This window comes from Colobus angolensis, unplaced genomic scaffold (genome assembly GCF_000951035.1).
Source record: "Colobus angolensis palliatus isolate OR3802 unplaced genomic scaffold, Cang.pa_1.0 Scaffold114, whole genome shotgun sequence".
In the NCBI taxonomy this organism is placed as follows: Eukaryota; Metazoa; Chordata; class Mammalia; order Primates; family Cercopithecidae; genus Colobus; species Colobus angolensis.
Genome location: NW_012112475.1, coordinates 2,215,294 through 2,239,318, shown reverse-complemented (window position 1 = coordinate 2,239,318; position 24,025 = coordinate 2,215,294). Strand labels below are relative to the sequence as shown.

Genomic DNA, 24,025 nt, shown 5'->3' with positions numbered 1-24,025 from the left:
AGACATAGAGCTTTGTTCAGCATTAATAAAATATTTATCCTGGCCGGGCACAGTGGCTCACACCTGTAATCCCAGCACTTTGGGAGGCTCAGGCAGACGGATCATGAGGTCAAGAATTCGAGATCGCCTGGCCAACAGAGTGAACCATGTCTCTACTAAAAATACAAAAAAAATTAGCCGGGCCTAGTGGCAGCCTCCTATAATCCCAGTTACTCGGGAGGTGGAGGCAGGAGAATTGCTTGAACCTGGGAAGTGGAGGTTGCAGTGAACTGAGATCACGCCAATGCACTCCAGCCAGGGCGACAGTGTGAGACTCCATCTCAAAATAAAGAAATTAATTAATTAAATAAAACAAAATATCCTGGTTACCGGTTACTTTAGTATTGGGCTTATTTTCCATGTAACCTGCATTAGAGTTTTGCAAACACTACAGATGTCCTCTTTTGGCATTTTGTGGTCAGAGTGATGAAATGAAACCACTCTCAAAGCCTTGTCTTGGGACATCAGATTTGACAGCAGCTGAACCTGTCCTGCGGCTGTGTTTGGATGGTGGGGAGTCATTCAGCCACCCTGGCCTGCCTTTGCTGCACAAGAAATAAGCTAGTAATTCAAGTATAGGTATTTTTAGTTCTAACTCAAGCTGAAGAATCAAAGACTGCTGGGTCCTTGGCCCTTCCTTGCTGCTGCAGATAAATAATCTTGTGAGCCATGTGATTTCATGTTGCGCCACGTGCCCAGCCATAAAACAGGGATAACGGTGCTGCCTAAGAGGCGGAGGCCTTGAGAGCTCATTGCTTTGCGCGGAGTGCTGAAGGCTGACAAATGAAGGGCTCTAGGCACGAGGCGGTAGGCTGCTTCACTTGCCAGGTGGTGAAAGGCAGGCCTGAACTTCCATCTCCTGCAGCACTCAGAAGAAGCTGGCTACATTCAGAGGCCCCCACCTGAAAACTACTAACGAAGCTGAGGAAGTCACATCCAGCCCCACTGTAAGCAGAGGCCACCTCGATCTTGGCCCTGCCCCAACTGGACTCCCAGAGCACCCTGGAGACAAACGCCCTCCACAGTCCTTTCTTCCTTTAGAAGCTGCCAGAGCCTCACCAGGGCAATTTCTGCATCTCATGTCATGAACTTCGGTTCATCCCCAGATACTCACCAGGTGCTTATGCACCCAACACTGTGCTTTCCCCCTTTTGCTTCAGCAACAGAACTCCTCACATTCTCTGCTGCAGCCGCTGCAGCCACACCAGTCCCTCAAATCTCTTGCAGTCTTAGTCTTGGTCCTCCCTTGAGACACAAGGCCTTTGCATAAGCTGTTCACTCGGCCTGGGACTCTCTTCCCTTCAGATTCCACTCTCAGCTGAAGCACCCCTTTCTGAGGCACAGCTTCCCTGATCCCTGCCTCAGTCCACCCTCCAGCCCACCCTAAGTACCCCCAGTGCCACAAGTCCTTCTGCACCATCGCAATGCCCCGTTGATCACTTCCTCCATTGTTTATCACCGCCTGCTGTGAGCTGGGCATTTGTGTGCGATCCTCTGGCTGGTGTCTGTCTCCCCTAGATCAGAAGAAAATACAGGGATGCCAGCCGGAATCTCAGCACTTTGGGAGGCCTAGGAGGGCAGATTGCTTGAGCCCAGGAGTTCGAGACCAGCCTGGCCAACATGAGGAAACCCCGTCTCTACAAAAAATACAAAAAATTAGCCAGGCATGGTGGCAGGGGCCTGTGATCCCATCTACTTGGGAGGCTGAGGCGGGAGAATCACTTGAATCCAGGAGGCGGAGGTTACAGTAAGCTGAGATTGCGCCACTGCACTCCAGCCTGGGTGGCAGAGTGAGACCCTGCCTCAAAAAGAAAAAGAAAGAAAGAAGGAAAGAAAATCTAGGGGTACTGCTGTTTCTGCTAATCCTGTTTCTGTGAGCCTGGCTCACAGAACAGAGCTCCATAAATATTTGTGGAATGACTGAATCCTCGTTAAAGCACCTAACCCATAGTCTTAACTCCCCTCCTTCCATTGACGCAAGTGAAGATACAGTAAGGATTTTTAACCAGATCAAATATCTGATTCTTTAGTGAGAGATCACAACTTGCATGACACTGACCACTACTGGTTCTAGCGGTGACCTGGATTTAGTGCCATTCTGTAGGAAACAAAACCCGGGGGCTGGGCGCCCCGCTGTTTGTGCGGTGCTGTGCTTCATTCTTCATGAGCACAGATGAGCACGGTGATAACTGTGTTTATGAAGCCAGGTGCCAGTGACAGTGAGGATGGCTACAGGAAAGAAAGGCCACAGACTGCTCTTCGGTAGCAGTCAGAGGAGACCTAACACAGAGGCCGCACAGTGGTGCTGGGATTCTATAACCAACAACAAAAGTGACACCCTCATTACCGACACTCCTGCAGCCCAAACTACTTTGCCTTTGTGCACTGGAAACCCAACCCAAGTCCATTTTCCCCACTGGAATTATTTGTTATGATATGAAGTTTCTTGGAGATGCAACCATCCCAGAACAGGCACACTCAGATGAGAAGACACGGGAGACACAGTTCTAGCAAATGGTTCTACCGCCCAGAGCAAAGCCTATGTCACACAGCCTCTAGGGTCTGGGCACAGTGTAGGGACAGGAGGGCTGGCCGCCCCGCCTCTCGAAAGGAATACGCAGCTCTGCAGGTTCAAGCCACCCAGCTGAAGTCCTCAAACTGGGTATCACACCAGAGATGCCACCTGCACGTGTCCTGCTACATCACCACGGATCTGACCGAGGAGCCACCACCCCCTCAGAGCACGCACGCTGGGGCTGTCAAGGAGACCAGTGCACAGGACAGCTGCTCCCAGGGCTGGAAGTCAGCCTCGAGTTCTGACCCATCTTTCAATGGGAGAGAAAGAATCCAATCCCCTGCTAGGGCCACAAGGACATGATGGGTTTGGATGTCACAAGAGATGAGAACACTCCAAGCCGAAGGCAAGAAGTGATTACCCTGGTTTTAGGCAGTGGCGGGGGAGTGGAGGCGGAGAGGAACTCACCTAGTCCTTCTTTGAAAGACAGTCAGGCTACTTGCTTTGCAAAGGGTTAGGAGGTGGACTGTGTGGGAAGGCAGGCGAGAGGGAGTTTCTTCTCATAGCCTGTTTCCATCGTGTCTTATGGCCCTTGGCAAACCCCAGCTGGGGAGGCTTGGACGGCCAGGAGGCCCCAGGGCCACCCTCCAAGGACTATCCTCCTAGTCCATCTGGGCCCCAAGAGTGACAGAGGCCACAGGCAGGCAGCCACTCTCTCTTGCCTCCCTGGGGGAAGGTGGCCAGAGGCCAGTGATAAAGGGCAGAGCAGAGAGAAAACAACTCCAGGGGCCAGGGCTGTGGCTCCCTCCCTTCCACGTCCCCTCCTCTCCCTCCTCCAGCGAGCCCACCCAAGGGGAAAGTTTTCTCTCTGAAGACCCGCAGGGCTGTCTGCACAGGAGACCCTCTCACGAGAAACACATTCTTGCCTGGACAGCCCAGATAACCAGATAAGGGCCTCTTTGATTTCCCATGTGTTTACACAAGCTGTGGCCCCAAGTCTTGGAAAGAATCAACCACCGCCAGGCAAGTCAGGACGCCTCCAGGTGTGGTGAGGGGACCCAGGGGCTGACACCTCCAGGTGGGGTGAGGGGACCCGGCCGCTGACACCTCCAGGTGGGGTGAGGGGACCCGGCCGCTGACACCTCCAGGTGGGGAGAGGGGGCACAGCCGCTGACACCTCCAGGTGGGGTGAGGGGGCTGACACCTTACCTGCTCCTGGGAATTCATCACTCGAAGCTTCATCTGCTTCAGGTAGGTGGAGGTGAGGGGCATGTTGTAATCAATAATCCCAGAGACCAGTGGAGATGGAGGCTCGTTTTCTGGCAGAAAGAACAAAAGGAAAGCCCTTTCAGTCTGTCAGTCTGTGCTGCAGGCCTGTCACCCACATGGAGCATTTAACAGAGCCCGTGGAAGAGGAAGCCACCTTGGAGGAGAAGGGATAGGTCAGAGGTTGCAGACTCTGTGGCTCACCCGCATCTGGCCCAGAGATGTGGACTGCGTGGTGTCAAAACTATTTTTTTTATTAGATGCTAGTGTTTTAGAGATTTCATATGTTAAAAAACAATGAGGCCAGGCACGGTGGCTCATGCCTGTAATTCTAGCACTTTGGGAGGTCGAGGTAGGAGGATCACTTGAGCCCCAGGAGGGGCCACAGGCCCCAGGAGTTCAAGACCAGCCTGGGAGCACAGGGAGATCTCATCTCTACAGTAATAAAACAAATTAGCCAGATGGGTGGTGTGTGCCTGTAGTCCTAGCGACCTAGGAGGCTGAGGTGGGAGGATCGCTTGAGGCCAGGTAGTCAAGGCTGCAGTCTGCAGTGAGCTGTGATGGCACCACTGCACTCCAGCCTCAGTGACAGAGTGAGACTCTGTCTCTAAAACACAAACAAAAAAACCCCAACAAACCCAACCCCTCAACACACACACTTATATTTATAAGAATTTTTGGCTTCTTTGAAGAGCATAAGGTCTGGGAACATGAGGCCCCCACTCCTGAAGGCAAGCAACCACTGCCGCTTCAGCAGCCACTTCTTTTAGGCAGGGTGTGTGGCTCCCATTTTGCCACAGTCCCCACCACTCCTTATCGTATTGCACAGCTTTGCTCATTTGCAAGTATCAATTATGATACTTGCCAGACCCTTGAAGGCATCTGTGTTTCCAACCATTGTCTAAGTCAGTTTTCTTCCAGGTGAACACAGGCCACTCTCACCCCACCCAATCCTGCCACCCCACAGCATCCCCCAAAAACATCCTCAGGTGCCATATGGCTCCCAGGTCTGAGTCAGGCCTTCAGTCGCCCCCAAATTCTGGTTCCTCCTTCGTCAAATGCAGAGGAACAGTCTCCTCCCATTTATTCCTTTGTTGTCCTGAAGATCAAAGTGATGCATGTTCTTTTTGCAGAGAATTTGCAAAGTGCAGAGAGATGTAAAGAAAAAATTTAAAAACCTTAATTGCACCATGCAGCTTGGAATATGCTTCTGTTTATTTTTTCCCTGTGATTTTTCTTTTTTACACATGATCTCATAACGCATACAGAGAATTCCAGTCTGCTTTTAAAAAGTTTCTTTTTTTTTTCTTAACATTTTGTCATAGGTATTTTCCCCAACATCAAGAATCTTATTTTGCTTTGTAAGTAGAATTTTTATGGCCATGTAATAGTTTACCATAATCTGCTTAAGTCACTATGTAATGATTGGCTTCTTAGGTTTGTGCATAAATATTGCTCCGTATTTCTGATCTTATTTCTTGCCTTTTTGGAACAGATTACAAGAAATTAAAAGGTAGGGACATAATTTGATAACCATTAAAATCTCTGGCCAAGCTGCTGTAGCAATTGTTTCAATTATTTGTTATCTGGCTTCCTCCTCCTTCTTCCAAGGACTTCAGGCCAGATTCATTTTGCCCCAGGCCTTTAATCAAAAGGTGCCCCTGGTGCCTAGTCCCACTGATGGGTTGGGATTTCCGTGGCGTGAGGAAAAGTGGGAGCAACTTCTAGACCAAGTGCCCTCTACCATCACAAGGAGGCCCAGGAGACAGGCTGCAGGTGACAGGGCGGAGGTCCGGGAGGTCCACAGGATATCCAGGGGTGACTTATACTACCTGCCCCTCCAGAGCCATAGCCCAAAAGGGTCCCTGCAACCTTGAAAATGCGATACCAAGGGCAAGAAGCCAGACATAAAACGACAACCACTGTATGATTCCACTTACACGAAATATCTAGAATAGGCAAATTCAAAGAGACAGAAAGTAACTCGAGGTTACTGGGGGCTGCAGGCTGAGGGAATGGGACGTTATTGCTTAATGGATACAGAGTTTCTGTTTGGGGTGATGAAAAGGTTTTGGAAATAGGTAGTGGTGATGATTGCTCAACAGTGTGAATATAATATCTTTAAAATGGAACAATTAAGCCGGGCACAGTGGCTCACGCATGTAATCCCAGCACTTTGGGAGGTAGAGGCAGGAGGAATGTTTGGCCCCAGGAGTTCAAGCCCAGCCTGGGCAACATAGTGAGTCCCTCGTCTCTACTAAAAGGTAAAAAAATGTTAGCTGGGTGTGGTGGTGCATGCCTGAAGTCCCAGCTACTTGGCAGGCTGAGGTGGGAGGATCACCTGAGCACAGGATGTTGAGGTACCACTGCACTCCAGCCTGGGTGAGAGAGACCCTGTCTCAAAAAAAAAAAAAAAAAAAAATATATATATATGAAAGGCAAGTTTTTATGCTGTAAGTATTTTACCATAATTTAAAAAGAAAAAAAGTCTGCAAACAAGGGGTGAAGCTACCCAAAGAAGACAAGGGAAGTTCCTGCTTGGCAAGGATAGGAACAGCCCTGCAGAAAAGGTGGGGACCCGGAATAGCTGGGGCCTAGAGGATGGGGGTCCGCTTTGACACTGTGTACTTCCGGTGACTTTACAGATTGAATAACATTTTGAATCAAGTTTTACAGAAATGCAGAACTTAGTTTTGCTCTTTAAAGCTACCCTGTCACACATAGAATGTTTCATTCTTGGTTGAGGAAGAAGTAGATGTTGGCTGGGTGTGGTGGCTCACACCTGTAATCCCAGCACTTAGGGAGGCTGAGGCAGGCGGATCACCTGAGGTCAGGAGTTTGAGACCAGCCTGACCAACATGGTAAAACCCCGCTCTATGGCCGGGCGCAGTGGCTCATGCCTGTAATCCCAGCACTTTGGGAGGCCGAGGCGGGCAGATCACCTGAGGTCGGGAGTTCGAGACCAGCCTGACCAACATGGAGAAACCCCATCTCTACTAAAACTACAAATAAAATTAGCCGGGTGTGGCAGCACATGCCTGTAATCCCAGCTACTCAGGAGGCTGAGTCAGCGGAAGCGCTTGAACCCAGGAGGCGGGGATTGCAGTGAGCCGAGATCGTCCCACCTTACTCCAGTCTAGGCGACAGAGCAAGACTCCATCTCAAAACAAAACAAAACAAAAACCACGCTCTACTAAAACTACAAAAATTAGCTGGGCATGGTGGTGCGTGCCTGTAATCCCAGCTACTTGGGAGGCTGAGGCAGGAGAATTGCTTGAACCTGGGAGTTGGAGGTTGCAGTGAGCCAAGATTGCGCCATTGCACTCCAGCCTGGCAACAGAGCGAGACTCCGTCCCAAGAAAAAAAAAGAAAAAGAAAAAGTAAATGTCACTAATGGAATAGCTAAGAAACTGGCATGACAGGGACCACCCCCTTCTCCTCCTTTTTTTTTTTTTTTTTTTTTTTTTTTTTTTGAGACGGAGTCTCGCTCTGTGGCCCAGGCTGGAGTGCAGTGGCTGGATCTCAGCTCACTGCAAGCTCCGCCTCCCGGGTTCACGCCATTCTCCTGCCTCAGCCTCCCGAGTAGCTGGGACTACAGGCGCCCGCCACCTCGCCCGGCTAGTTTTTTGTATTTTTTTAGTAGAGACAGGGTTTCACCGTGTTAGCCAGGATGGTCTCGATCTCCTGACCTCGTGATCCGTCCGTCTCGGCCTCCCAAAGTGCTGGGATTACAGGCTTGAGCCACCGCGCCCGGCTGTCTCCTCCCTTTTTTAAGACAGACTTCCGCTTGGTTGGGTGGCAGGGATCCTCCGCACTGGTCGACCCGGTGGCAAACTCAATGGGTTTCCACCCCACCATCAACCTAGATTTGACTTTCTTAACCTCAGTGGGGTTTTGAGCCCTAGCCCCATACATTGACCATGTCGGATGCGACATGTCAGGCAGATAGTCTAGTGATGACATTGAGACGGTATCACTCAGAAGAGCCGTGGGTCCTGTTTTCAAAGGTGGATGTTCGGACTGAGAATTCTGCCATTTCTGTTTCCTCTAAGAGGAGGCTGTCTGGTGAGAAGCTGTTAAGCATCACGGTGAATGTGAAGGGTGCCCATCACTCTCACGGCCCCGGTCGGCCCTTCGTTGGGTGTTGCAGGGATTCTCTAGGTTTGGGAGGCATGGAGGCGGGCAGCTGTGTTCTTTCATCGATGGTCGCCCCTGTCCTGACTGCAGTGTCATGACTGCTCATGAGAAAGTATCTTTAATAAAGCTAGTGACAGGGTAGCTTAGGAAAAACAAAACAGTGGCCAGGACAGCACCCTTGGGAGGCAGGACAAGAGGTCTTCCTTGGCCTGTACCTGCCCCAGCATCTCCAGAGATGAGAAACCACTTCTGGTGCCTGCAGGTGATCCAAGAGAGCTCAGAAGAGGAAGGCAGGATGCCCTGGTCTTGGGGAAGCTGGAACATCCCAAGCAGACCCCTAAACCCATCGGAGAACACCTTAGAGCAATGTAAGGTGAAATGCTTGATTTCGTAGTTCCAGAATGAGATTTCTGTGAGGGAGGTAGGACCTCGGCGGGGAGGGGACATTCTAGGTGAGGAAATGGGCCATGGAGCCACGGGTGGGAGGTCAGAGCTCAACCACACCACAGTGAGGAGAAAGGCAGGCAAGCTTTTCAGCAGTGAGGAGCCCCAGGTGTTCTGGACTCAGTAAGTGGGTGCACACTGAGAGAATGGGCTTAGCGGGAAAGAGAGATGGAGCAGGGGCCAGTGGGAACCGCAGAGTCAGATGCTCCCCAGGGAGAAAAATGCCAGGATGGGGGACGAGCTCAGGTGGAAAAGTGAACAAGGAAGAAGTGGGTTCCTTGGGCTCTGCTGAGACAGGCTGCCCACCTCTCCGCCCCATGATCACCACGGGGTGCCACACTCGAGCCTCCACAAATGACCTGACAGTGCGGCACTGCTGGACTCTGTTGCCATGGAGAAGAGTGAGCTAGGAGCTAGCAAGGGTCACAGAGCCTAAATCATCCAGCAGGTTGCTGGCAAGAGAAGCACAGGAAGTGCCCAGAGAGATGTTTCAAAATCTCTTTGCCAAGAAAAATGGAAACCAGCCCAGGCACTAGACCTAGTTTTATGCAATCTCAAGAATAATCAATGATGCGGGTGCTTGGGCCAAGCCAAGTTGTTCGCTGGCCTGTGCAGCTGGGCGCCAATGGCACTCATCAACCAATGCAAACTTCAACCGCAGGAGTGACTCTCGTTTCCTCGCAGGAACACCAGGTGGTGATTCTCACAAGCTTTCACCTACAGCATGAAGAACTCTCGGTCCACAGACAGGTATGAAAGATCTTCCAGGCAGGGGTGGGCATCGAAGGACGTGTGCACGATGGGGGCCTGGCACAGACAGGCTGTGAGACCAGCCAGCCTCAGGGGGTTCAAATTTGGAAACAGAGATCCCAGGCCTGAGGCCAGCTCAAAAGTCGGCAAAAAAATCTCCTTCCTGGGGAAGTAAATCAATGAATGGGCAAGTCTTCATGGAGGGCTGATGTGCATGCATTCGGGGTGGGGAACGTGAGGAAACTGTGTGCAGGGCAGTCCCCGGGCTCAGGAAACAAGGGTGAAGGATGAGCAGAGTGGGACGGATGTGAGGCCATTAGGGTCACTGGAGAAAGAGCTGAGAGGGCCCCGGAGTAGCTCAAGGAAGCTTCGTGGAGAGGATCTGAATGGGACTCATGATCTATTGCTCAGCTGACAGCTCCTGAGCACCTGCTTAGGGCTCCATACACACCCTCTGGTTAGAGGCTCCCAGGAACCTTGTGAGGTGGGTGCTCGTAGTAATACCCTGACTTTACAGATGAGGCAACAGCACATAGAGGAGTTATGCAACCTTCCCACAGTCCCACAGCAAGTGAGTGTGAGAGCTGGGAGAGGCCAGGCCAGCAAGGATGAGCCAGGCATGGAGGCCTTGGAAACCATGCAGAGGAGTCTGGGCCTGGTTGCGAAGGGGCGGAGACCCAAGTGGACAACCTGCCTGCTGAGGAAGAGTCAGCATTGCTGCCCATTGGCTACTCCCAGTTTGCAACCATGCAACAATATTTTCTCACATCAAAGAAAACAGAGACATGCCTCCAAAGGTCCCTTTCCCCAAGAGCTGGGCTGGTCTGAAGTCACACCCAGTTTGCATGCTCTGTCCTCAACTCCTCAGGGACTGGTGGAAGAGTAGTGTGGAGTCAGGAGGCCCTGGAATTTCCCGTCCTCAGACTTCCTGATCCTCTGCCACCTCCTTTGTTTATGCTCCTGGCACTGGGGGAGGGCACGGGGCTGTCCAGGCCCCCCCACTCTGCTGGGGAGAGACCGCTGAGTAAAGGAGGCCACTCTACTTCCTTTGTTTCTTTTTAACATGAGGCCAGGAAGCCAGGCATTCTCCCAGTAGCCCTCAAAGAGTCTCCATCCTGTCCCCTGTCCCACTCCCTCCCACCTTCCTGGGGCAGGAACACTGGGCCTGTCTCTGGGGCTGGTGCAGGCTCTGCTTTCCCAGCAGCTGGAGAGGGAGAAGGGAGGGCTGGTAATGTAGGGGTTCCTGGGAGACAGCAGGATATAGCTGCATCCAGAGGCCAGCATGGCGGGCAGAGATAGGACCTGCAGGCTTTCAGTGGGGGCAGGAGGAGGGGAACCTGGGGACGGTCCAGGAGGCGAGTGCCTCTGGCCACTTAGCAGACAGTGAAGCCTTTCAGACTCTAAACTCTCCACTGGCAGCTTCCAGAAACCAAGTCCTTCCCTTCTAACCCTGTTCAGGGTGTGGACCCAGCGTGCTTGCCTGGCAGGACTGGGGGCCACATCTGACCCCACCTGGGTAGAAGCAGACCTTGTGTCTCTGTAGGGCCACCTGGATGTTGGCAGCCTTGTGACTGGGCACCACAGGCCACAACATGGGCTGGAGGCAGGAGGCAGGGTGATATTCCCCAGGCACCCGCTGTATCCCAGGTGCCCGCCACAACAGGCTCACCCTCACCACCCTGAAAGGATGGCATTTCTTCCACTTTGCTGATGAGAAAATGCAGTTTCCTGCCTGCACTTCTATCTCCTGGGAGAGCCTGGATGAATGATTTCACCTCAACGCCTCTCTGTGTCTCAGTTTCCTCACCTGTAAGCCAGGACTAACACCTCATAGGATACTCGTAACTGTCATGATCAGGAGCCGCTCAGAGAAGTTCCCTGTCCTGCCAAGGGACACGCAGTGGGGAACAGGGCTGCACACCAGACCTGCCTGACTCTAAGGCCATGCCCTTCCACGCGCCACTTCCCTGGGCTCCTGCTCCCTCAGCGTCTTCTCCTCGCCCTGCGAAGGGAAGCTCCGCTACCTGGGACAGAGAGGTGGCATTGTGCCTGAGGATGGGGGAGGATGGGTGAGAATGGGCATGGTGCTCATCTTCTGTCCGGCCTGAAGCAAGCCCCAGGAAAGATGGGCTTTAGCAGCGAGCCCACAGTGCTGGTTTATATTCTAGATGGCTCCTGGCCTGTGTGCTCCCTCCCTCCCTGGCCTCTTTCTCCTCCCTGGGGGTGGGGCGTGGTGGTGGCAGCCAGTGAGGAGAGGAAGCAGGCCACTGCTGTGCTCTGCGTTGCCCTCCTGGCCACACAGAAGCCCGCAGATGAGGAGCGCAGCCTGCAGCATGGGGAGACCCAGCAGCCGTCAGTGAGGAGTGCAGGGGGAGCTGAGGAACGCCCCCCACACTGCAGTGGGATGCGTGGCAGGGGAGGGGAGCGGATGGCGCCTCAGACACCCCAGAGCAGTCCACAAACGGAGCCCCTCTTGGCTTCACCTCTGTTCCTCCAGGCAAGCAATTCTGTGTCTGACTCCGCCAGTTGCTATGGAAACAACGAGGACAGGAACGGGAGGGGACAGGCGGATGGGTGGGCAGGAACCAGGCAGCCACCACTAGGACACACACCCCCGGCCCCTGTGGCCTAGACCCCAGCAGGGTGGAGAGTGCAGCAGGGAAAGCCCTCCAGCCCATCTGCAGGTACCAAATGCTGTCTTGGCCCAGGGGTTGCAGCCGCTGCTTGGCCAGGGGCAGGCCACGTGGGTAGCAGCATTCAGGATCACTGGCTCAGGCATGCATCGCAGGAGTGTCCAGTGTTATCACAGGAACCGCAATAGCCACAGCTCTGTCTTCCTGTACCAATGCCAGGTACAGGGACTAACTCACATCTTGCTAGCCTTCTGATTAACCCCATTTCACAACTGAGGCTCAGAAAGATGAAGTCTCTTGCCCAGGACACGCAGCAGCTGAATGGTCATGTGGCCCTGCAGCCCTGTTCTTAACATGGGAACCAGCATTTATGAGGGATTAACTACATCCATTCTGCCCCTCGTGCTTTGAAGTTGGCCCATGTGCCTGATGAAACAGCCGTGGCCTGATGGCTCCCAAAGGCATGGGAGCCTCTGGATTTGGTGAGTCAGCTGCTGTCAGAAGCCATTCACGTGTGTCAGGGACAACGAACACGAGCAGAAAGCCCCGCTTGACGCCCATGCTCCTGATTCTTTGTTGTCTGTTCAGGCTTTGCTGTGGATTTTTCCTTCCCCAGATTCAATGGATGCTATTTGAGAGCCACCCGGATAAACAGCGCACCCTTCATTCCAGTCTGTCTCCATCCTCGGGCAAAACACCCACTGACTTCAGCAACTTCCAAAGGCCCAATGCCCAGGAGCTGGCACGATGCACCAGGCAGTCCTGAAAACCCTGATAAATCGCCCACCTGGGCACCATTCCTCAGGGCAGCGTTATAATTGTACCAGCCAAATGTGCTGGGCCGTCTCACAGTGCCAAAGCCACCTGCAAACAGATGGGCCCCCAGATTTACTGAAAGCCTCTGGGATGTTCAGTTTGAGGGGGTGTGGGGGTGCTGAAGCGAGGTCCTTGCTGGTCTCACTGGGCAGGACAGAGCTGGAGGGCATGGACGTCGGTCCAAGGGACCAACTTTGGTGGTCACGAGTGCTCTGGGCGTTTTATTGTATTTATTTTTTGAGATGGGGTCATCCAGGCTGGAGTGCAGTGGCATGATCATGGCTCACTGCAGCTTCCACCTCCCGGGCTCAAGCGATCACTCCACCTCAGCCTCCCAAACTGCTGAGATTACAAGCATGAGCCACTGTGCCCAGCCTGCCCTGGACATTTTAAATTCTCACCAGTTGGCCGGATGCCGTGGCTCACACCTGTAATCCCAGCGCTTTGGGAGGCCGAGGCACGCGGATCATGAGGTCAGGAGATTGAGACTATCCTGGCTAACACAGTGAAACCCTATTTCTACTAAAAATACAAAAAAAAAAATTAGCTGGGTGTGGTGGCGGGTGCCTGTAGTCCCAGCTACCTGGGAGGCTGAGGCAGGAGAATGGTGTGAACCTGGGAGGCGGAGCTTGCAGTGAGCCGAGATCGCGCCACTGCTCTCCAGCCCGGGTGACAGAGCGAGACTCTGTCTCAAAAAAAAAAAAAAAACAATTCTCATCAGTCCCCCATGGGTTTACTGATCAAAGGCCACATGGGTGTGCACAGGGTGGAAACAAGCACCAGGGAAGACGTATCATTAGCAGGTATGTGGGTGGGAGGACGCATGCGCACGTCTCAGGGAGTGTACAGGCCAGACCACGGCTTGTGCACAGAGAAGCAGTGGGACGCATGGATGGAACTTTGAGAACGGGGTAGGCTGGCCATTCCCAGCTGGAATCTGGCTATGAGGAGAGGGGCTGTCCTGGGCCTTGCGAGGCAGGGGAAACATGTTGTTCGCTTTTTTGTTTCGTATGGTTGGTTTTTAAGTGAAACTTGAGATTTAAAAAAAGTTAAACAAAACAAAACGAGGCTCTTTGGGCAGCACCACGGACCCATACTAGCCTCTGGGGCTAGCAACAACAGCTGCTGGACACTTTTCTGTGCCAGCAAAAGCTGGCATCTTCAGGGACAGTCTACTCTCAGCCGGCCCCCGCCCTAGCCCTCCAGCACGCCACCCCCACTACCTTTGGGTTCCAGGCCATTGGAGTTAAAGTGCATCCTCTTCTGACACTCTGTACAGCTCATCAGGAACCGGGTCACAGCCTCTCTCGGGAGGAAGGCATAGGTCTCTGCGATCTGGAGGAGACAAGAGCTTCGCTTGTTATATGGATCCGTGGGGAGGCGACTTGGCCATGAGGTCACCAAGGTCTGAGCTTTGGTGGCAAGTGCTTTGGCTCTTGCAGGATAGTCAGGGATTTGAGGAGCAAGGGGCAGGTGTCCTGGATTCTCAGCAGTGGAAATGAAACAGTACTTTTGTGGAAAACCATTTGTTTTAAAAATCTCAATAAAGGAGGTTAAAAATTGAAAAAGCAAAGCCTTTAAACATTATCCAGTCTTTAACCTATATCCTAATAAGTAACATTCCTCAGAACATTTTATTGCTGCTATGAAAAAAATGGGCTTATAAACATTGCTCTAGCATAGGGTGAGCTGTTCCCCTCTTAGAGATGGATAGACTGAGACCCACAGATAAATTCACTGCCCTGGACCCATATACAGAACCAAAGGTTCCGCAAACCATCTCCTGTGATCACTCACAGGTCAAGAACCTTCTTAGGGAGAGCTGTGAAGGGCTAGTACCAGGCATCAGACTTTTCAAACTAGATAGGCTCTGCGGGACCCCCATGTTCCAGGCAACTATGGCTCAGAGAAGTGAGCCGACTCCCCAAGGTCACATGGCACTTTCAAGGCAGTGCCAGACTAAACCCCATGCTCCAGGTGACACCACTCTACAGTTGTCTCCAGAGGGCCTTCCTTAGTTAAGGAGGAGGACAGGCACGCAGGGGGCTGGGGGAGAGACACACAGAAGGGAGAGAACATGAAAAAAGGGCTGGGTGGGGGAGTGGGGAAGAAGTGGCTGTGGGCCCAGGTGTCCAGCACTTTCCTTTTGCTCTGGGTTTTGGAAAAACCACTGACCCTGATTTAGCTGTCTGGTGGGGCCAAAGAGTCCCTTCAGTCCCAGGTTCCCTGGTTTTCCATGTGCTTCCTGAAGCCTGGGTCCTCCCGCTTCTCTCCACTAAGGGGCAGCATCACCCAAGCGTTCCGCTGTCCTCGCCGCAGCCCACAGCCCGGCTGGGAAAGTTGGCCAAGGGTGAGGGGCTGCTCTGGGCTGGGCTGAGCCCTGCCTTCCCCCAGCAACGGCAGGGGTTTGCTCCTTTGGAAATGCACGAATCTCCTTCTCCATCTCTGCGATGGCTGGAAGGTAGAGATGGGCTAGGGCAGGGCTGGGGAGTGGAGTTGTGGGGGATGCAGAAGGCCTGGGGTGCCCCAGGCTGTGGCTGGGCCGTTGGAGGACCAGCTCAGGCACGGCTTCCAGCTCAGCCCACTGGCAGAGTCCAGGGGCCACTCTTGCCAGCTGCAAAGGTGAAGTTAATTTTGGTGACACAATTGTTATTTCTCAGCTGATTTGATGCTCTGCGGAGCAGGCAGGCTCCTTGATGAGTTATCTCCCTTCCAAATTCCCTGTCTGATTGCCTTCCTCTGGAGGTCAGGGACAAGGGCAAACCCCAGTGTCTCTGACTGGAGCAGCGGATGGGAGAGCAACATCAGGGATGCAGCTGGTCCTTGTCAGGTGTCAAAGCCGAGGGATGGGGCTTTTCTGCCATGCACACAGAGAGCTTCATCCCCAGCCCAGGGCTGCCTGGAAGTCTGGGGGCATGTTCCTCTCAGGTCTGCTGGGTTGGAGGGAGATGCCTGGCTGAAGGGTGGCAGCTGCAGGAGCAAGCGTGCAGGAGGGAAGGGCGTGTGCTAGGCGTGAGCAGAGGGCTGTGGCTGACTTGGGCCGACAGATGCCCCTCGGCTACCCTGAGATGTGGCACCCTAGGTCAGGCCTCGGGAGAGCTCAGTAGAGGGCCCGGGAGAAGGGTTGCACAGTCAGCTAGGAGAAGAGGGCCAGGTCCCTACCATGAGGGCACCCCTACTGAGTTACCCGGAGCTTGCCTGCTCACCTGCCAATGGGCAGAGAAATATTTTTTAAAGGGCTCAGGGGGTCCTCCTGGCCTGGCTGCTCTGTTGAGCGCTGCACACAGGATGGGCAGGGCCCTTCTTGCTGTCTGGCCTGCTGAGGGCACAGGAATGGCTCCCTCTCCAGGGGTAGAGTGGTGGCCACATTTATCCTGGCCTTGGCAGGGACCCCAGCAGTGTGCAAAGGCTGGCTGGCGTGCCACAGGGAGGAGGACTGCTGAGCACACACCTCCTGGCCTTGGGTCCCACAGACGGGTGGAAGGGGAGGATAGAAGGCTGACAGGTGAGTAGTCCGTGGAACTGCCTGAGGGCCAGGGAGGGAAGACCTGCCCCGCAAGGCAAGGCGGGATTGTCTGCAAGCCTGGCTTAGAGCTCCCTGGGGAGTCCATAAAGCAGAGTCCAGCCCAGCTCTGCACAGCAGTAGGGACCCATATAGAGGATAACAAACCCTCCCCCTGCAACCTTCAGCAGGCATCTCCTCATTCATCTTCCTGGCTTGCCTGGGACCAGAAATGGGACCTCCATTTCTGATTGAATGCATGGATGCCCAAGGCCACAGGACCACAGAATGAGTCTAAACCAGAAGGACAATCCTAGCAGATGCTCTAGTTAATAGGATGGTGGTTTTCAGATGGTTTTAGAGCTGCAGACCCTGTTCTAGAAATAGACTCATACACTGAAGCCCAAAACATGAAACAGATAAAGACAGAGCTGCTGTGTCTAAGGAGGGAAAGTTCCAGGACCCTTGTCCCTGCCCAGCTGCCCTCCGCTGCCCTTGGCTGCCTGCTGCCTTGCTCCCCGGGCCTCCTGCCTAGACATTGAGTCCCGTATGTGAATTTGCCTTTTACATTTTTCCTGGTGGTAAAAAACAGGGACTTCACTGGCAGAGAGAGCAGGAGCTATTTGCAGAGTCGCTGACTTGCAAGGCCCCATTTCACTCCCCAACTCAGAGGCCGACAAAGACAGATGAGACCAATTGGGGGGATTTGCACCACTTTACAAGATCCTCCTTCTGCCCTGCGGGTGGATTAGCACGTGGTGGGCCCGGAGCAGCTGCTGACCACATCTGGCCCCAACTCCAAAGTGGCCTGGGCAGTTAGATCCGGACTGTGGAACCCGATCTGACCTACCAGCACCCTGGGAGGGAGAAAGGAAGCAAAAAGGCTTGTTCTGACCCAGATGGGTGCAGAAATCAGAAAAGCAGGAAGACCCCTTGGAAAAAGGACTAGCCCTCTGTGTGAGTCCAGGAAACTCTAGAACCAGCTGGAACCTTCCTCAAACCCTGGTGCTGGCGAGATCTCCGAGATCCTCTGGACCTCAGGTCACACGAGAAGCTAAGTGAGACAGGGACTTCCTGCTCGAAATGGGAATCCCTGTATTATCCATTGCACATGGACATCTAATTCCAGCTTGATTACTGCCAGTTTCAGAAAGCTCATTGGCTGCCCTCTCTGATCCATGGCTGGACAGCAGTAGATGCAAGAAAGCTCTTTTCCCCACCAAATAACGTGCCTCCTTTAGTGCACTGAACAAGCCTGCCGCCGCCCTGCCAATCCTGACTTCTATAGTATCCCAGGCCTAGAAAAATCCAGAGGGGCCCTGTGCCCTAGAGACTGTCAGGCAGTCCTAGGATTCAGCTTTGGCAAAACAGAGATAGAGCCAAAAAGTCCTTGGCCAGGGGCTTGATGTGTACCCCAGGATGTCAGGCTGTGCCCCTCTACAGCCATCAGCAGGGGTTTCCTTGGGGGCTCTTTCCACAGGCATGGATGGGTGGGGGCCTTGAGTTTGCAAAATGGGGCTGAAGAGCTAGGTTTGGGTCGAGGAAAATGGGAGCAGATGAAGAGGGGCACAAAGGCATCCAGGCACCACCTCCTGCCCCCAAAAAAGGAAAAGGGTGGCATGAGAAGGGTGACAGATGGGGAGGAGAAGGGGAAAAGGAGAGAAGGCACGCAGGGGAGGAGGGAGGTGTGCCAGCCCCCTCGGCCTCACACCCACTGCAGGAGGGCCCTGGCCTGCTCAGCTCAGCCTTGGCCCTGCTGCTGAAATTCCAGCTCTGTGCGCAGCCCAGCTGGCTCAGTGCCAGTCATGTGCCAGCTCCAGGCTGGGCAGCGGGAAGTGGGGCACGCGGCAGGCATATGGACGAGAAGCCAGGAAGTGCAGAGCAAAGGGCTGGATGTCCGCTTGGCCCAGGGATGCAAGTGCTGGCAGAACCAACCCAGCCCTGCCCTCCCCACAGCATGGAGGCTGCAGACCCCTTCCTTTCTAAACCGCCCAAAGAGTGCCTGTGGGTGAGGCTTGATGCTGGGCACCGAAGGGGCCAGGGAAATCACATGATCCAGCTGGCTCCAGCCCATCCGCCTGGACAACAGCAAGTCGTGTGGCTTACTAGCTGACCACAGGAGGGTTGCAGAGAGGCAGGATGTGTGGTGGTCAGGGCACAGACTCCGGGGTAGGTGGCCTGGCTCTGAATGTCAGCTGACCGACCTCAGGTAGGTTATGTGTTTCTCTGACCCTCAGTTTTCTCATCTTAAAATGGAGGTAACAACAGCACCTGCTTCATGCATGCAACCCTCATACACGTATAGGAAGTGCTGGTGTAGAGCACATGCTGACTGTTCAGCACAACGGTGAATTTTTTTAATTTAATTTTTTTTTTTTTTTCGAGACAGGGTCTTGCTCTGTCACCCAGGCTGGAGTGCAGTGGTGCAATCACAGCTCACTGCAGCCTCAAGCAATCCTCCTGCCTCAGCTTCCCAAGTAGCTAGGACTACAGGTACACACCACTAGGCCTGGATTTGTTAATGTATTTTTTATTGTTATGTTTGGAAATAGAGTCTCACTCTGTCACCCTAGCTGGAGTGCAGTGGCATGATCTCAGCTCACTGCAGCCTCTGTTTGCTGGGTTCAAATGATTCTCATGCCTCAGCCTCCTTGAGTAGCTGCCATTATAGGCATGCGCCACCATGCCCAGCTAATTTTTGTATTTTTATTGGAGGTAGGGTTTTGCTATGTTGGCCAGGCTGGTCTCACACTCCTGGCTTCAAGTTATCTGCCTATCTCAGCCTCCCAAAGTGCTAGGATTACAGGCATGAGCCACCGCGCCTAGCCCCAGTTTTTTTTGTTTTGTTTTGTTTTAGAAGAAGGGGTCTTGCTATGTTGCCCAGGTTGGTCTTGAACTTCCAGCCTCAAGCAATCCTCCCATCTCAACCTCCCAAACTGCTGGGATTATAGGTGTGAACCACCGTGCCCCACCCACAATGGTAAACTTAATGCTGAGAAAATGTGGTCTTGTCAGTGCCAAGGGGCCCATTCGGCCCCAGCCTGAGTGCCTCTTCTTTCTTCTATGGCCCTCTGGTGGAAATACCCTCAGAACTCCCTTCCCACAAGCCACTTCCCAGAGCACACAGACCGAGAAGCAGGAGGGGCGGGGAGACCATCACCACCTCCTGCTTCCCTGGGCGGGCAGACACCTCACCTCTGTGAGGCCCTTGGCACATGGGTCAATCCTTAAAATTCATTTAGGGCAAAAGCCATTTTCTGAGGACAAGGATTAACCGGATGGTTGCATTAAAACAAAAACAAAAACAAACAAACAAAAAAAGACCATAAGGGGAAATTATAGACTTATACAGCCACCTCCATGTAGTCCAAAGCTATTTATACAAAGAACTTGGGGTGGGGAGTTTCACATCTGCCTTGGGTGGGGAAGCCCAGACACAGAAGGGCACATTTCTAGAAGCTCCAGAGAAAGTCAGCATGGAGGACACCGGCTGATTACAACTCAGCTGCTATCTGACCTTGGACAGGTGACCCAATTCTCCAGGTCTCCGTTTCCTTAACTGTGAAATGGGTCCTCAGTGCCTCGGTCACAGGACTGCCACAAGGCTTGAATGAGCATGAAGGGCTTGGCTTTACTGGCCTCCCTGGGCACTGGACAAATGGTTCGGAGCTGTGCATGAGCCGTGGATAGGCTCACATGTGGGTCAGCAGGGGATGGATCAGAACACAGGCAGGCCCCTCTGCAGGGTGAGGAGGGGCCTCTGGTTTGGCCAGTCCCATCTATTTCCACCTCTCCTGCATTTGTGACGCTCCCTGCCCCTAGGTTGCCTTCTCTGCCCTTATGCCTCCCCAAAGCATAGAATGCCAGCACAGGTGTCACCTTCTCCACACAGCCCCCCAGGCTCATCTGCATCTGGCAGTGCCTTTGCTAAATGCCCCTGAGCCTGGGTTCTTGCTCTCTCAAAGCGAGCCTTGGAGACACTTCTGCTTCTCATGTATCTTGTTTTTGCTCTCAGCCTCCCCACCCCAAATCCAATTGTGATCTCCGGGAGGGTGGGGAGCAGGTCCTTCGACTTCCCCTGGGAAACTCCCAGTCCTGACTTCACAGGGTGAGCTCACACATAGGAAGAGCTCAGGACAGGCCTGGCATGCAGTAAATGCCATGCCATGGAGGCATTTGTTCCTCTGTTCATTATCTGCCCCCAGCACCCCAGCCCCAGAACAGGCTGCAGGGGGCTGTGGGGGCGGTGCCAGGTAGGAGCCAGTGAAGCAGAAATGGGGAAGAGGAGGGCACCTCCTGCCCTCATCCCTCTCTTTCCCTCCCTCTCACCCCCTTCAACCTGCTTTTCCTTTGTGCTCAGACCACAGATCCCCTACCTTCGCCCTGTGAGCCATCTCTGGCTGCCATGCCCTTGCCCTGTGCCCCCCTAGATCCCGAAAGGCCATTTCATCACGCCTCAGCTCCCTGCCCCGCCCCCCCAGCCCAACATGTGCGGAGCCCATGGCCTCCTGCCAAGGCCTGGGGCTGCTAGTGGAGGCAAAGAGACAGAAATCTCACCGCTCGGTAGGTTTTCTTCTGTCCAGCGTGCTTGGGGGCTTTGCCTGGCTCCGCTGAGCTCTCCACATGCATCGAGTAGATGATGTCAAAGAAATCTTCCACCACAGCGACCCGCTTCAGAGAGATGCCCTCCGGCTCCGACAGGCCATCTGCCCCCTGCGACAGGGTGGACAAGCTGTGTTAGTGTCAGGGATGATGGCGGGGTGAGAACTGGGCCCTGAGGCCGGGGCAACGGGTCAGGACTCAGGACGGGCAATGCCTCTGACAGTGGGTCTTGGGGTGGGGAGGGGAGGGAGCCTGCCGAGGGGGCTCCCTGGAGGGGGGACGCCAGAGTCAGGGTGGCTGCAGCTATGAAATCTACCAGCGACAATGGGCAGAGAATGGCGACAACGAAAACGCAAATTAAAAAACCAAGAGGCTCCATGTTCACAATTTCAGACAGATTGTGCCAGACTCGGGCGGGGAGCTCTTGAATCACATGCTGTGCCAAGACCATCCTGGAAGTCTCTGGGGAGGGGGGAGTGCTAAATAGATGCAGCCCCATCAGGAGCTCGCCAATTAGCAGTAACCTTTCACTGTGGGCCTGGGCTGGGGTCCCAGGGGAACGGCTCCGATCACCTGGGTGACTCCTGCCACCGCCCTGGCCTTTCTGAAAAGCTTTTCACGGCTGCCTGCCCTCCCTACTCCAGCAGCTGAGCGCCAGCAACTGCACCCGGGCTCTTTGTGTTTGGAGATGTACAGAATAACAGGCACGAGGCCACGAGGAGGTGGCAGGGCCGTGTGAACGGGGTGGCCACTGGCCCCGAGCCTCTTATCAGGCTAGCATGAGTGGTGTCAGCTGGCCCGACAAGGTGCACCAGGAGCAAGACGGGTCCTTCAATAGCAAACAGCTGCAGGGCTGACGCCTGTCCTCCCCTCCAGCAGGAAAGGGGCTGCAGGGAAACCACAGGGCAGGAGGCTGGGGGCGAGGCCAGGGCCCGGAAGGGAACAGACTGCTAGGGAACTGCTCCGCACAGGCAGTCCCCGCAAGTGAGGTACGCAGACCCAGGGACACTAGACTGTCAGCCACCAGCTCCTTAAGGGGAGTCTTTGGGGATGTTAGGGGGCTTTGAAGATCAAGAACAAGCCGTATGGAGGGAATCTGGGGGGAAAGGAAGCAGGCTTTTCTCCAAAAGTGCCCAAAGACACATCTCCAAGAGAATTCTTCCCCAAAGGACCCCAACTCAAGGATGTCAGCAGCAAGAGGATGTGGGCTTCGCCTGCTCCTTCTTAGCTGTCTCTCCAGCACTTAAATCAGTTCCTGACACATAGTAGGTAGTCAGTAAATAATGACTGGATGACTGAGTGGTTCTAAGTGGCAGCTGGGCAGGGTCACTTGGACACATTCTGCCCTGGTTTGAATACAGCCCCATCATGGAAGTGGCCCTGTGACCCCAAGCACTTACCATGCTTCGAGCCTCAGTCCCTTTATCTGCAAAATGGGGTAACAGACGCCCCTTTCCCATGAGCTACTGCGGGGAAGAACTGAGATGTGCATGCAGCACTTAGCACTGAGCCTGGCGTACAGGGATTGCTAGATAAATATTGCTATTAAGAAGTGCTTTGTAGTTCGCCATGTTTCCCCCAGGTATGAGAGAGCTGAACACCGGGGCAACACTGGGAGGTTGTTAGGGTCAGGACCTGCCTGAGGTGTGGTGGCTGGTGGGCGGCAGACATGGCTTCAGACCTCAGACTTTGTAGTCCAAGGAGAATATAGGCCACACTGGCAGAGGACGCTCGCTCACAACAGGTTCTGGCAAAGATAGGTCTTGGTTTCACCCAGTAGCTTTCCCGACACACCACGATGGGCGAACAGCGGTGTCTCTTCACCAACAGCCCATCCAAGAGCAGAAAGCAGATGGGGGGCAAAGGGCATCTGGGATGTGGGGTCCCGAGCCCCACAGCTAGTGGGCAGTGTCCCTAAGTGGTGACGCTGGGAGGTGACCTCACTGGCCCCAACCAGGCCCTCTTGCCAATGGCTTCCTTCCTGGTCAGAACCCATTTCAATGGGACGTCTCAGATAGTGCATATCTCTCTTTGCGTGTACAGGAGAAGCCACTTGCTGGTCCGGCTTCCTCGCTGTGAGATTGTGGGCAAACCCTTCAACCTCCCCAAGCTTCACTTATGAGATGAGTTGTAAAGTTCCATGACTTTTCTCTTCTTAACCTCTCTCAGGAATCCATTTTACCTCTTTTGGGGGATATCCCACCCCCTCGGACATCTCAGGCCACCCGTACGGGCTGAACAATGACTAACTTGCTCACTATTGACCCATAAATGCCCAGCATTATGGGGCCCTTCAAATACTGCCATGACAGGGTTGAAATGGGACAAATATTATGATAGGTCAGTTAGACTTTTTAAAAAATTTTACTCAGCAAAGATCTGGATTTGGGATGTACAGTTACAAGACACTTCTAACCAGAGGTTCACATTGGTGAAAATAAATAAAATGAACCTTAAGAATGAATATAGCTGAGTTTCTATTTGTTGATCTGGGCAGTAGTTATAGAAGTGTGTTCGACTTATTAAGTCATTAAATCTTAACATTTGGCCAGGCACAGTGGCTCACACCTGTAATCCCAACACTTTGGGAGGTCCAGGCAGCCGGATCACCTGAGGTCGGGAGTTTGAGACCAGCCTGACCAACATGGAGAAACCCCGTCTCTACTAAAAATACAAAATTAACCGGGCGTGGTGGCACATTCCTGTAATCCCAGCTACTCAGGAGGCTGAGGCAGGAGAATTGCTTGAACCCAGGAGGCAGACGTTGCGGTGAGCTGAGATCGTGCCATTGTACTCTAGCCTGGGCAACAAGAGTGAAACTCTGTCTCAAAAAAAACCAAAAATCTTAACATTTACAATCTGTGTATTTCTGCATATGTGATAAACTAATTTAAAAAAACAGTTTTTAAAAAGAATATCATGGGATAGTTCCACTGAATTTTTAAATTCAGGTAAAATACATATACAGAATGCACCATCTTTACCATTTTTAAGTATACAGTGAAGTCCGCCACATTTGGATCACCTGAATCCAGAGGCATAGCTCTGGAGGCTTAGCTGCTTAAAGGCCAGTAGGCCTCCCTGTTCAAAATTGTTTCAGACCAGAACACAGATATTTCCGGAAAAGGAAGGAGATAAAATTTTGTGGGAAGGAATGGAGAAAGAAGGCAATCTGATGAGGAGACAATATTTTATGTAGGTGAGATAGAAATTTCCCCCTAACCAGCTTGGGGGCCTTGGGTGGGTCCCTTTATTCCTGTACTTCTTTTTTTTTTTTTTTTTTTAAGACAGAGTCTCGCTCTGACGCCCAGGCTGGAATGC

At 53.2% G+C, this 24,025-nt stretch overlaps 1 protein-coding gene across 1 annotated transcript in view; it reads right to left on the bottom strand.

Annotated features, from left to right (window-relative positions):
• Positions 1 to 2,108: 2,108 nt before the first annotated feature.
• Positions 2,109 to 24,025, bottom strand: part of LOC105524563 (nucleolar protein 4-like) — a 27,195-nt gene continuing 5,278 nt past the window's right edge. The window contains exons 2-5 of the mRNA XM_011959865.1: positions 20,660 to 20,815; positions 13,824 to 13,935; positions 3,764 to 3,873; positions 2,109 to 2,268 (exon numbers count right to left, since the gene is read on the bottom strand). Coding sequence (XP_011815255.1) covers positions 2,194 to 2,268; positions 3,764 to 3,873; positions 13,824 to 13,935; positions 20,660 to 20,731 — 369 coding nt within the window. The 5' untranslated portion in view covers positions 20,732 to 20,815 and the 3' untranslated portion in view covers positions 2,109 to 2,193. The remainder of the gene's footprint in view (positions 2,269 to 3,763; positions 3,874 to 13,823; positions 13,936 to 20,659; positions 20,816 to 24,025) is intronic.